The following is a 15000-nucleotide window of genomic DNA, read 5'->3' as shown; positions in this document are numbered from 1 at the left end:
CTGGGAATCGAAACCGCGATCCTACGACCGTGAGTTCGCTGCCCTATCCACTGGGTCATTGTGCCTCCACTATATACATATATCACGTATCATGCAGGCATATATATATATATGTGTGTGTGTGTGTGTGTGTGTGTGTGTGTGTGTGTGCATGTATATGTTTGTGTGTCTGTGTTTGTCCCCCCAACATCGCTTGACAACCGATGCTGGTGTGTTTACGTCCTCGTAACTTAGCGGTTCGGCAAAAGAGACCGATAGAATAAGTACTAGGCTTCCAAAGAATAAGTCCTGGGGTCGATTTGCTCGATTAAAGGCAGTGCTCCAGCATGTCCGCTGTCAAATGACTGAAACAAAAGAGAAAAGGGTAGTGATCAAATGATGTGTATTTGTCCAAATTTATTATTATTATTATTATTATTAGTGTGTGGGGGGGGGGGTAGTTGTTTGCTAATGCTTATACTATGAATCCAGTAGTGGGTAGTTCCACTTTTATTTGCGAAACCGTTAACATTTGTGGTTCCTGATCCATAATGTATATTTCGGTAGCACACTGTTCATGGAACAGATAGATTGAAGAGATTACATGGCTCTTTACTCGCTTTCCTGGATAGAAGTGCTGCATAGATTTCTCCATTATATCTTCAATAACCATACAGCAGTGACACTGCTAAAATGAACGGATGGTGGTGAAATAGCGAGTTTTGCCCTTTAAAGGACAAATTTCTAGAGATATTCATTATTTTATCAACAAACTAAATAAAGCTGATAACGAATACTTTCATAGGTCAATAGCACCAGTACAACAACTGGTTCCACCATCACAACCTGAAATACATTGCATCATATTCAACCAGCTGTCTTCAGTTAGTCTTCGAAACGCCTTTTAATTCTCTGACAGACGATCGTCATGTACATATCATAGAGGATCCTGCGAGAAGACCACAAGTCATATGCATGTATTACATATCCGAACCATCTCTGTTGAAGCCCGTATAACGTGGAGATAGTAGAAGACACTTGCCCAAAGTGCCACGCAGTGGGATTGAACTCGGAGCAGTGTGGTTGGAAAGCAAACATCTTACCACACAGCCACGCCTGCGCATACACACACACACACACACAAAGTATGGGGATTTAGTTCACAGGTAATCAAAACGACTAAGTACGCTGGATAAGTGTTGTAACGGATTACCAGGGCTCCAAGGTCACAGCCGTGACAGGAGTTATGAAACCATTGTAGATTTCCGATATAGCGGATATATGATTATTAAAGAGGACAACAAACGCTAAGACAAGACAAACATCACAAGTCATATGTAATTATTATCAAAATCTTTTCTAATAATAATAATAATAATAATAATAGCGTATATGATGTTTGTCTTGCCTTAACGTTTGTTGTCCCCTTTAACAAATACATACATACACACATACAAATATAATGTTTTATGACTATTTAATGTCGATATCAGTGCACTAGTAGGGGAGATAAATCAGTACTGGTCGATGAGTCTAAGTAATTATACCCTGTAATGACGGAAATAAACGAAATAAACATAACACTTGTGATGAAACCGGAGGATGGTAGCGGGAGGGGGGGAATTCTGTATGATGATTGCTTGGTTTCGATTAATAGCGAAGAACTTTATACTGTCAAAGGCAGCCATTTACTCAAATTTCGTACGTACACGCGTGTATGTATGAGTGTGTGTATGTATCTAAATTGTTGTAGCTTTCGAATGGTACCACCTCGCTGGCTAGGCTAGAGGGGCCGGCCAGCGTGTGTTGTGTGTGTGTGTATGTATGTGCGTGCGTGCGTGTGTGTGTACTGACATACATATTATATATGAAACCTTAGTCCTTTTTCAAGGCGGTGCCCCAGCATGGCTGCGGTCTGATGACTGAAACAAATAAAATATTATATATATAACCGATATGAATGTTGGTTTGTTGATTTCTCCAATGACGTTTTCCGTCGTATAGAAATGGAGAGAAGAGAGAAGGGGAGCAAAAAGAAAGATGCAAAGAGGGTTAAAAGTTAACATAAGAGTTGCAGAAGGAGTAGAGAGGAAAAGTCATAAAGACTGACGAAGAGTAAATGAAGGAGGAGGAAGAGGGAGAGAGGACGTAAATGATAATAGATGTAGGAGTTATGCAAATGAGAACTTTATTTTATATCATTTTAAGATGTATGCGCGACACATATTCTTCCACCAGCACAACCCCACATACACTTGTACACGCGAACCCACATAGTCATACACACGCAAACATACGTACATACATGCAATCTGTAAGCGGAACAATAAAAATATGCAACACTTTTTTTAAGTGTACAATATGTATTTCATATTGTTATCGACGTTCCAACGATGGCGATTTGTATCTTTGTTAGAAATCAGCTCCATTTTTCAGGAAGATTTCAAGTAATTAAAAATAGGAGAAAACATACATACATACATACATACATACATACATACATACATACATACATACATACATACATACATACATACATACAAAGAGACAGACAGAGCAGATAAGAAGAAGCAAACCGCCGACGTTTTGGCAGTTTCCATTATACGTCAACAACATCTGTATCATGTGCATTTCCTATTTTAATCACGTAACTTAGAATAATTTATAGAAGTCATATAGGTCATATAAGTCCCCTTGAAACTCACTATCTGGACACTCCAAAGAACAATCAGGAGGTGGAGGTCATAAAGTAAGAGCACAACTCGAGGCAGCAAGTTCCCCCTTAAAAGCACTCAATGCAATCTAGAAAGATAGAGCTACTAATAATGATTTCAGATTTTGGCAAAAGGTGAGCAATTGTAGGGGACGGTGTAAGTCAATTACATCGACCCCCTTTACTCAACTGCTACTTATTTTAGCAACCCTAAAGTGGACCTCGGCGGACTTTGAACTCAGAGCGCAGCGAAGGACGAAATGTTGTTAAGCATTTCGTCTGGCCTGCTAACGATTCTGCTAGCTCGCTGCCCTAGATCTCTTAATAATAAAATCAAATCAAGGCTCCTGAAGATACTAGGTTGGCCTGTTAGAATGTGTGGGTGTAAAAGCTGGACCCTAAGAGCAAGTGACTCTGTCAACCTCAAAGTACTTGACACAATGCACTACCAAAGAATACTGGAGGTCAGTTGGACTGACTATTCAACAAACGAGTTAGTACTTGGAGAAATGGGAACAGATAAAGAGTTTTGGCAACTGAAGGCTGCAGTATTTTGGGCATGTTATCAGAGCCCAGAAACTCAGCAACTACATCCTAGAGGAAAAACTCATTGAGAAACGGGAGAGGGGGCGGGTAGTGAAGATGCTGCCCAGAGGCCATCGCAGAATGGACCGAAATATCTCTTGCTGAACGCACAACAGCAGCCAGGAGCAGGAATCGATGGAGAGAGAGAAAGAGAAAGAGAGAGATGTGGCTTGCGTCCGTTATACCTAATTCACAGCATTGGGGATGGGAACCGGCTAGACTTAGAGTTCTCTAAATCTTTAAAATTACATTCTAATGACGTTTGTATTTTAATAGTGTCTTAATATTCTTTCTTAATATTGTATTTCAATTGTGTATTAATGTATTTTAACGGAATGTCTTAATGTGCGTTGATTGTGCATTTTAATGGTGTTTTAACAGTCTATCGTCTTGTATTATAATTGAGTATCAGTTTAAGTGAATGATGTGTCTCAATGTACTTCAAATTGCATTTTAATGGTATACCTAAATTGTCTACCATAATATTGTATTTTAATGGTATATCTTAATGTTTAATTTTAATATCGTTCTGCCATATATATCGCTCTCCCATTTATTCCTATTTCCCGTAGGCTGTCCAGTGACCGAGTACGAATTCACGAAAACCTGGCTGTCTCAATAATTCTGGTGCAACTCATATTTTTGATTGGCATCGACAGGAAAGATAGTCCGGTAAATAGTTCTCCATATTTCTATATTCTTTAACATTTGAAGATAAAAGGTTTCTGGAATCAATTTTCTTGGCTGTTCCCCTCTGCTTAATTTGTTGTTGTTTGTTCCTTCTCGAGCCACGCCTGGCTCATAAGGGCCGGTTTCCCAGTTCCCCACCTGGATGGGACGCCAGTTCGTCGCAGGTGAGCTGCAAGACGCAGGAAGAAAGAGAGAAAGTTGTGGCGAAAGAGTCAGCAGAAGTTCACCATTACCTTCTGCCGGAGCCGCGTGGAGCTTAGGTGTTTCGCTCGTAAACACACACATCGCCCGGTCTGAGATTCGAACCCGCGATCCCTCGACCGTGAGTCTGCTGCTCTAACCACTAGGCCATGCGCCTCCACGTGCTTAATTTAGAAAACATTATTATGAAGATCGTCATTATAATCACCATTATTGTTCATTGTCATCATTATTATAGTCGTCGTTGATATCATGATCACCACCACCATCATCATCATCATAACCACTACTATCATCATCATCACCACCCGCAACACCCTGACTACCAGCCTCACCACCACCAGCAAAAACAACACAATCATCACTGTCACATTGTCATTAACATTACTACCATCACCATTATCATCATCATAATCATTACCATTAGCATTATCATCACCCTCACGACCATAACCACCACCACAACCTCAATCGCCACCATCATCACCACTACCACTACAACCACCACCACCACGACCTCAACCCCCACCATCACTATCACCATCATAACCACCACCACTACAACCACTACCACAACCAACACCGCCACCATTACCACACACCACCAATACCACAATCACCATCGTTTCCACCATCATCATAAGCTCATCCAATTTTATACTTTTAGCAAATTTTCCTCTAAGGTTCTCCTGTTTCTCCCTATAGGTGGCGTGCAAAGTGGTCGCCATATTTCTCCATTACGTCATGATGGCAATGTTTTGTTGGATGTTAGTTGAAGGGATACATCTTTACATTGTTCTGGTGAAAGTGTTTAAAACCGGAAGTCACCTGAAAAAATATGCCGCCATTGGATGGGGTGAGTATAATCAGTTGCTGGGAACTGGTTTTACATCTCTCTCTCTCTCTCTCCTCTCTCTCTCTCTCTCTCTCTCTCCTCTCCTCTTCTCTTTCTTCTCTCTCTCTTCTCTTTCTTCTCTCTCTCTCTTCTTTTCTCTTTCTTCTCTCTCTTTCTCTCTCTCCCTTTCTTTCTCTTTCTCTCTCATCTGTTTCACCTACTCTCTGTCTTTCTCTCTCACCCTCTCTCTTTCTCACTTTCTCTCTCTTTCTCTCTCTCTTTCTCTCTCTCTCTCTCTCACTCTCTCTCTCTTTCTTTCCCTTTCTCCCTTTCTCTTTCTCTTTCTCACGCGCATACACAATATCATTTGCGCACATGCATGCAAACAAGCACACTCGTTCTCTTTTACACTATTTCTCACTCTCTCTCACTCTCTCAAACACGCACACACACATTGATTTCAGATTTCTTACTCAATTTGTCTTCTGTCTTGTTTACATACGCATACATATATACACATGCCCGCATACACACTTTCACACTCTTATATAGTCTTACTAAGTCTCTCTCTCTGGTTCCCTTCTCTTTCTCTCAACCTCTCTCTTTTCTTACAGCTGTTTCAGCCTATGGAAAGATATATATATATATATATATATATATATATATATATATATATATATATATATGCAGTAAGTCTATATGCGGTCATAGAGTGACCAATGGTTTCGCATCCCTTAAAGGGCCTAGCCCATGAACGGCTCGTCAGACTCTAAAGCCGAAGACAAATATAATTTATATATATATTATATATATATATATATATTATATATAATATATATATTATAATGTAGTATAGCTTAAGAACTTACGATTAAAGCGCCAAACTGACAGAATTGTTAGGCAGTTGGTAAAAATTTCTGTCCGGATTACTTTCGGATACTTATGGCTTGAGTTCAACTTCCACCGAGACTTCTTTTCTTTTGCATTTTCCTTTCGGGACCGATAAAATAAGTACCAGCCAAGTACTGGTATTGATGTAATGAACTTCACCACTCCACAAAATTGCTGGCCGAGTGCTAAACTTAGAATTATGATATATATACACATAAGTATAAATCATTCGCGCATGTTTACTATATGTTTCTTCCGCAGGAATCTTTACATTTGAAATACCCAAAATATTTTCAAACCATTTTGTCTTATTTTGTCAGGTGTTCCATTGGTCATCGTCGGAATTCCTGTCGCATTAGCATTCGATAATTATGGACAAGGAAACATGTACGTATAACAAAACTTTATGAAGATATATGTGTGCGTGTATACACCTGTGCGTGTACACTTATATAAATATATATGTATGTATGTATGTATGTATGTATGTATGTATGTATGTATGTATGTATGTATGTATGTATGTATGTATGTAACTACACGTGTGCTGTTGGAGATTTCTTCTCCATCTTGAGACTTTTCCCTTTCTCCTTTCCGACGAAGAGCCATGCTCAAAACGTCAAACTCTCTCCTTTCACTGAGCGTCAAGCTAATAAGTTTTTGTGCACCTTCACACGTTCGTTTATTTTTTATTTATTTGAATTGACTATATATATATATATATATATATATATATATTACATGTATTTCTGTGTAGGAATATATGCGTAGATGTGTGTGTGTAGGAATGTATGCGTAGATATGTGTTTGTGTACGGATGGATGTAGTTATATATGTACGTTTGAACATATATTAACGTAATTGTTTGTTCCTTCTCGAGCCATGCCTGGCTCATTAGGGCCGGTTTCCCGGTTTCCTTGGCGTATAGGTTCCCCATCTGGACGGGACGCCGGTACGTCGCAGGTGAGCCGCAAGATGCAGGAGAAAATAGTGAGAGAAAGTTGTGGCGAAAGAGTCGGCAGAAGTTCGCCATTAGCTTCTGCCGGAGCCGCCTGGAACTTAGATATTTCGCTCATCAGCACACACATCGCCCGGTCTGAGATTCGGACCTGCGATCCCTCGACCGCGAGTCCGCTGCTCTAACCACTAGGCCATATACCTCCACATATTTATTTAATAGCGTTTGTAAAAGGATTTGACAGTGCCTATGACTATAACTACGGCCACTCTAATATCCATGTAAAATATGAGAAGTTTTTGTCGCATTCTCTATGTATATGTGTATGTATATGTGCATGTATGCTTGCACGTTTATATATAAATTGCAGTAAAAGATTTAGGATGATGTCCAATTGTAGGTAAAAGAAAAAATATGAAACATTAAAATGTTTCGCGTATAGATGGAGCTGTACAATATCCTCGGGATTCCTACCTGAGATTATAAACAGCTTTATTTTTAAGATGCGCAACAAAAGACAAGAAATGATGTCGGAGTGTAAGCATGAGAATAAACATCTAAACATAATTCTTCTACCTATGAACAACAAAACAAATAAGCTTTAAAACCACCTTGGTAACAACCAAGAGTTGTAATTTCCGATCTATCACATACACTGACAAATTACTACTCATGTCAAACACCAACGAAATAGTATTTTTGGTGCATCTTAGTCGTTGGCAAATAAATCTAAAATTGGCTGTAATATTCCTAAAGCTGTTCTCCAAGGTCAACTGACCAACGGCTAATATGAGAAATGAGTTGCTTATTGGAAAGCAATGTCTTGAAGAACATGACATTAAGAAGAAACTTTGTTGTGTACCGAGGATACACACGCACAAAGCATAAAAGCATATAAACCTCTATCTATCTATCTATCTATCTTTTTATCTATATATATATATATATATATATATATATATATATGTATGCATGTATGTATGTATGTATGTGTGTATGTATGTATGCTTGTATGTATGTATGTAATGCATAAATGCACACTTACATATACATGTATATATGTAGCGTACATTCATATCATATATGTATATGCATTGCCCTTCTTTTCCCATGCCACTTATGTATGTACGCGCATGTATATTTGTGTACACATATACATGTATATAAAGGTAAAGACATATATATACATACACAAAGACATACATACATACATACATACATACATACATACATACATACATACATACATACATACATACGTTTATGTATGTATATAAACATGAACATGTCTGCGTATATTTGTGCGCTAGTGTGTGTAATCACATTTGCTTACCCTCCTGGTGTAAGCTAAGGCTCCAATAACTACAAGCCTTATTAAGTTTCGATAGCTGGCGGCGAGATGCTGTGAGTCGAGTAGGCTCATTTGGACACACCCAACGAAGAAACGTCCCAGCTGGAGCTTTTCTATTCGTCGTCTTACTTTGTTTCAACACTTTTGTGCATGTTGTCTTAGAATAATTAGTTCTGGTACACTATGCATGATAACCATCTGGAAGGTCATGACTGGAATGCATGTAATATATATATATATATATATATATATATATGGACTTGGCGCACGTAGTTATATTTTTATGCTTGTATATATATCCATATATATAGTGTGTCTGTGTATATATGCACATATATAGGTATACACACACAGATAAAATCTAGATGTATATCCACTGTGTGTGTGCATGCCTGTATATGTATGTATGTATGTATGTATGCAAATGTGTAGATAGGTTTTAATCGCATGTATATTTGTGTCTATATATAGTGTGTGTTTCCCTACCTGCATCATGTATATATGTACGTTTGTGTAGATGTATATACCTTTATACGTATGTATATATATATGTATATATATATACATATATACATATATATATATTTATATATATATTTTTATATATATATATATATATATATATATTATATATATATATATTATATATATATATATAGTGTTTATATGTGTGTGTGTACGTGTCTATATATATATATATATTTGCTATACACCCACATATATACCGTTTCAATATTTCTCTTCCAAACAGATGCTGGATGACAAGTTCAAGTCTGCTAGTTTTGTTTGTGCCAACGGTTGCCCTGGTGATAGTGGTGAGTCAACCAAATCACAGTTTACATACTTATTTCCTTACGCCCTCTCTTTCTCACTCTACTTCTCTCTTTCTATCTCCCTCTCCCCCCTCTCTCTCTTCCTCTCGCCCTCTCTCTTGTAACTTCCGATCGGTGCGTTTTCTATCTACAAATGTGAGACTTTATTCATGACAGAAGTAATATTTTAGCTGTAATAGTAATTCACCGACTCAGTCTCTGTGCCTACTTGTGTATCTGTTGGTTGTTCATACTGATGTCGGTGACGGTGGCGGCGGTGGTAGTAGTGGCGGTGGTGGTGGTGGTGGTGGTGGTGGTGGTAGTGTATGTAGCTGTTATGACGGTGCTTGTGATTGTGGTAGTGGTGGACTTGTTGGTGTTGGTATTATGTTGTGGTCGGCGGTGATATTCGTAGTGGTAGTGGTGGAGGTTGTGATGATGGTGGATTTACTTGGATGTTGTGCGAGCGATGGTGGTGGTAGTGTTACCGATCGGAAGTGGGGCGGAGGTAGTAGTGGTGAAGGTGGTGATAGTGGTGGTGGTGGTGCTATGAGGGTGCGGTGGTGGTGGTGCTATGAGGCTGCGATGGTGGTGGTACTATGAGGCTGCAGCGGTAGTGGTATGAGGCTGCGGCGGCGGCGGTGGTGGTAGTTGTTGTCGTCGTCGTACGTGACGGTAGCCGTAATATGCTGGTGACTGTATGTGGTTGCATTGATAGCAACTGTAATAGTGGTGTTGTGGAAACTGACATAACATGTTAGGTTTCTCAGTGGCTTCGTGGGTGCGGACTTTATTCAAAAAGAAAGATTCCTGATTCGAAATTCCGTTAAATTTCCTCTCTAAAAATCACAATTTAGAACAAGTTCACGAAGCAGCGATGATCAGTATAACTATGTGAACACTTATTTTTGTTTTAAACACCTTCGCACACACTAGACCGTGGGCACTCACCAGCAAACCACAACCAACCCCTTTAGAAAACAAACAAAACAATAGGGATGATGGTGAGTGGGTTGGCTGTTTTTTATATTTAAGAGGAAATGATCTGACTTAGCTTCAGATGACCGAAGTAGTATCTTCCACCGAAGGGGCAAAATCACGCCGAAACATCGTGTTTAGTAGTCTGTTGACGTCACTTGGAGCCCTGACCGATGTTTTGTTTTTGTCTCTTTTTTTGCATCCGAGCCTAAAGCCATTGAGAAAACAGTTCATTCATTCACTCATTGATTTATTTATCTCTTTCAATCTTTCATTCTTCTATTTCTTCTGTCCAGCTAAACACTATAGTGTTGGCAATCGTCATTCGAGTTATGCTGCGTTCATTTCGATCTTCCCACCGAGCTATTGCTGAAGAGACATCTGCTGTACGGTAAGCTATGGCTGCAAATAGCACTTTTTGTTTTATCCTTTTTTTTTTTGTTTTTGTTTTTGTTTTTGTTTTGTTTTCTCTTTTACTATTTCTACTAAAGATACCGCGGTGAACTGGTAGGATCGGTAGAGCACCGAAAAAAATCCATTGCGGTATTTAGCAACGGCTCTTCGCTTCCTGGGATCGAGCGTCGCTGAGCTCAAATTTGCTGTTCGTCATACTAAAGTCAATAAAATACAGTATCAACCAAGTACTGAAGTCTTTTGGCATCGACTAACCCCTGGCCTGGTACGAAGAACTTGAAACAGTTAAAGCAGTATCGTTAGAGCGTCGGAAAAAGTAGTTTACAAAATTTATTCCAGCTTTTTATATTCTGAGTTCGAATCTCACCGAGGTGAGATGACGCTTTCACTCGTTCGGGGTGATGGTCTTATATCTAAGTTAGAAACATTTTTTATTATATTTGTTAAGTTGAAGTGATGGAAGAAGCATTAGGGCGTTGGAAAAAGTGATTTGCAATATTTATTCTGGTGTTTTCCGTTTTCAATTCAAATTTCGCTGACGTTCAAATTTGCCTTTCGTTCTTTTGGGGACAATAACATGAAGTACCAGTAATATTCTGGGTTTGACGGTGTCAATTTATCTCCTCCCTTCAAAATTACTGACGTTGAGTTAAAATTTGAAACATTTATTCCAACTACAGTCTTGTAACGGATTGGATGTATCGTAAGATCATCGGTCCGCAGTGTTTCTTGCGATTTCGAATCCTCATAATTGCTAATCTCCTACCTAAATCAGATACTATTATTCTTACCACAGTCAAGTAGTGGGATCGAAATATTCAATCAAAATTTCCACAAAATTACAAGCTTGTGTTGGAAACAATTAGTTCCACCAGACTTCTACGAATTATTTCTACCAGCCAGGACAATGAATCATTAAGTCGTAGGTAAAATATGCTTTAAGGAAATTTGTCCCGAATCTTTACTTTCTGAGTTCAAATCCAGCCGCAGTCAAATAAAATGCAGTAAAGTGTTGGAGTCGATGTAATAAACCAGCCCTACTCTGCGCATATTTAAGGCCTTGTGCCAGTCCTCACTATCCATCAATAGCAAAAATTTATCTGCCATAGTGTTACCGACAGATGTATGTCTTCTTTATATACTTCAAACCATTAGCCACTGATAACCTGGATATACTACAATGGTCAAACTGACCAACACATTGGTCAAACTGGCCAACACAATGGCAGAATATAAAACACCTGCGGATCAAAGTGCTCACATCCTATCTACTCGATCACATGGACTTAGATATAAAATAACTGATGTTACTATGATAGCAATAATAACTTCAGGACCTGAGCTGACCAATGAAGGCCTAAATGCTCTTACCAAGGAGCCATTTAGATTTTCTTTCAAATTCGCTCCATTTTGTCTCCAAACAGCTGATGATTTAGTTTCATGTCTCGTCCACGAAACTTAGTAATGTGGAGCTGAGCAAAACTGTTATTAGATACATATATACATACAAATATACATGCATAAATTCATCTAAGTTTCTTATGTGAACAGATGCACACACTTGGGTCGACCTCGGCATTGACAGTTCAAGCAACACACAAACTCAACCATATATTTACTAACGCCGGGAACTCTCTCAACTCAAAAAGTTTTGTAGCTTTGTTAGCGACCGACGTGAACTTTCTGAAGAGAAACTCAAATAAAACTCAAAGAAAAATCCTACATAACATAAAAATACGTACACACACACACACACACACATACATTCATGTAACTAAATATCGTATAAACAATCTCATGTTGCTACTAGACAGACAGATATGAATTATTACAGTTCGCATTTCTTAATCTTCATGATTCTTATATTCCACAGAGTTGGACTTAAAGCCACTGCAGTGTTACTGCCATTATTAGGGCTTACATGGACTTTCGGTTTCCTGTCTGTCGACTCCAGTTCCACGCTGGTATTCACCTACATATTTACTATTCTAAATTGTTTACAGGTATGTTGTTTTCTTTCATTTTCCTTTATTAAAGTGGCATGTTCCTTTTTCTTCTTCTTCTTCTTCTTCTTCTTCTTCTTCTTCTTCTTTTTCTTCTTCTTCTTCTTCTTCTTCTTCTTCTCATTCTTCTTCTTCTTCTTCTTCTTCTTCTTCTTCTTCTTCAAATCAGGACTCACGCCACTAGCCACCAAGAATAATCTCTAATTCGAGCCTACTCTAAGCTAGTAAGAACGCGTGTGGAAACTCGAAGATCCACCCACCACACGCGATAGACTGGCGGTTGCACGTGCGCGAAAGCTACGTTGTTATCTTCATTCCGTAAACGGTGGATTTTAACGGGTGGAGAGCTGAACCATCCTCGGGTACAGAGAATTCGAAAACTAGACTAGAGTCTAAAAGTTTACCACACCATAGTGGGTTACACCATGGATCCTCTGCTTTGTGGCAGAAGTAAGAAGAAAGAGTGAGAGAAAGTTGTGGGTTGTGGTGAAAGAGTACAGCGGGATTCATCCCCACCCCGCCGGAGTATCGTGGAGCTTAGGTGTTTTTGCTCAATAAACACTCACAATGCTCGGTCTGGGAATCGAAACCGCGTTCTTACAACCGCGAGTTCGCTGCCCTAACCACTGGGCCATTGCGCCTCCACAGTAGTTGTTGTTGTTGTTTGGATCGAGTCTGGCTAGCTTTGTAAAGTCATGCCCAGAGACTTTCCTACCGTTACCATCACGACTTTTTCTTCAGACGCTATCTAACTCCGTCGACACTAAGCAGTATGCTCTCCTTTTTTAAGACATTAGCGACAAATTTGAGGGAGATTTTGTTGCTATTTCTAACTGTTAGAAATAGCAAAAAATTCTCCCTCAAATTGCCTGTAGTGGCCATCACGTTGTCTTATGTTTCCTCAATTTCGAACACATTTGAACTCAGAGCGCCAAGAGACAGAGCAAACACTAGTACTTATTCTATACAACTCTCTCACGAGTCTATCTTATATTTAATGGGGAAAAAATTACGGATTCTGTCGACCAATCCAATATTAAGTAGAAAAATGTAAATATGTAATGAATTTTAATAATATACGTCAAGCAATAAATGCGGGGTACTCCAGTAGTAATATATAGCGGTCGTTCATGATGTTTACTTGTGACTTGGCTGAAACAGTTATTTCGTGATTTATTGTCAAGATGTAGTGTTTATCTCTCTCTCTCTCCCTCTCTCTCTCTTACTATATACATACATATATATACATATATATATATATGTATGTATGTATGTATATATGTATGTATATATGTATATGTATATATATATAGTATATATTATATACTATATATATATATATATATATATATATATATATATATATATATATATATATATATAACACACACACACATACACACACACACACACACACACACACACACACATATGTATACATTTACTCTCCAGAAAGATGAATGGCGAAAGATTTTCTGCCACTTGTCCACATATGTGTGTGTATGTGTATGCCTACATATATATTTACGCATGCACGTGTGTGCATGTGTGTGTGTGTGTATCCTTACATATATATTTATGCATGCACGTGTGTGCATGTGTGTGTGAGTGTGTGTGCACTTACATATGTATATATGTATGTGTGTGTGTATCTCTTTACGTACATTTGTATATATATGTATGTGTGTGCATCTATGTACATGTGTGTGCGTGTGTGCGTGTGTGTGTGTGTGTGTGTATGTGTGTGTGTGTGTGTGTGTGTGTGTGTGTGTGTGTGTGTTGTGTCTGTGTGTGTGTGTGCGTGTGTATTTGGGCCAAAAACTTCAGAGAAACATTGTCAAGCCTCTTAGCATAAGGAACTCGGTGTTAGAAGACGGTTCTTGGCGAAGCCTTTGGGCGCAAACAAAATATATTTTATTGGCCACATAGTTATAGATTAAGCTTATATATCAGCATGTCTGCATACGTCATTGCGTGTTTGTGTGTGTGTGTGTGTGTGTGTGTGTGTGTGTGTGTGTGCGCGCGCGTGTGTGTAAATGTATATATATATGAATATATATGTGCGTGAATATGTATGTACGCGCATATATACTATGCGTATATGTTTATATGTATATGTATATACATATGTATATATGCACATGTATGAATCTATATGTGTTTGTTTATACATGCATACATATGCATGTATGCATACGTACGTGCATATATACTTGTCTGTATTTGTGTGAATGCGTAAAAAAAAAAAATATATATATATATATATATATATATATATATATATATATATATAACATAATATATATATGTATATATATATACTTTGATACTTGATACTTTGATAGGTTTCGGCCATTATTGGCCCAGGCCATGTCTAACTTAATAGCACCACCTGGTGAAGTCTTTCAAGTCAGAAATTGGGCACTATGGCCCACTCAAGTAGAGAGTTATTGTTTACAGAGACATATCCGGGTGTAGGGGGTTTATCCGGATTTCTTGAAGGAATCTGTCCAAAGACTTCTTGAACCCTATAGGGTCAGTTTCTGTTTTAATGTGTTTTGGTGTAATGTTAAAGAGAGCGGGGCCAATT

General features: G+C 38.5%; 1 protein-coding gene across 3 annotated transcripts in view; it reads left to right on the top strand.

Annotated features, from left to right (window-relative positions):
* LOC115213895 (cadherin EGF LAG seven-pass G-type receptor 1) overlaps window positions 1–15000 on the top strand; it is a 233783-nt gene that overhangs the window by 190263 nt on the left and 28520 nt on the right. For all 3 annotated transcript variants that reach the window (XM_029782866.2, XM_036504669.1, XM_029782865.2), the window contains exons 19-24: window positions 3850–3949; window positions 4874–5024; window positions 6215–6281; window positions 8955–9018; window positions 10290–10384; window positions 12281–12410. In XM_029782866.2, the coding sequence (XP_029638726.1) occupies window positions 3850–3949; window positions 4874–5024; window positions 6215–6281; window positions 8955–9018; window positions 10290–10384; window positions 12281–12410 (607 nt within the window). The remainder of the gene's footprint in view (window positions 1–3849; window positions 3950–4873; window positions 5025–6214; window positions 6282–8954; window positions 9019–10289; window positions 10385–12280; window positions 12411–15000) is intronic.

The sequence above is a fragment of the Octopus sinensis genome, linkage group LG7, assembly GCF_006345805.1.
Source record: "Octopus sinensis linkage group LG7, ASM634580v1, whole genome shotgun sequence".
Taxonomy (NCBI): domain Eukaryota; kingdom Metazoa; phylum Mollusca; class Cephalopoda; order Octopoda; family Octopodidae; genus Octopus; species Octopus sinensis.
Note: the sequence above shows the minus strand (reverse complement) of the source record. Positions and strands in the feature narration are given on the sequence as shown.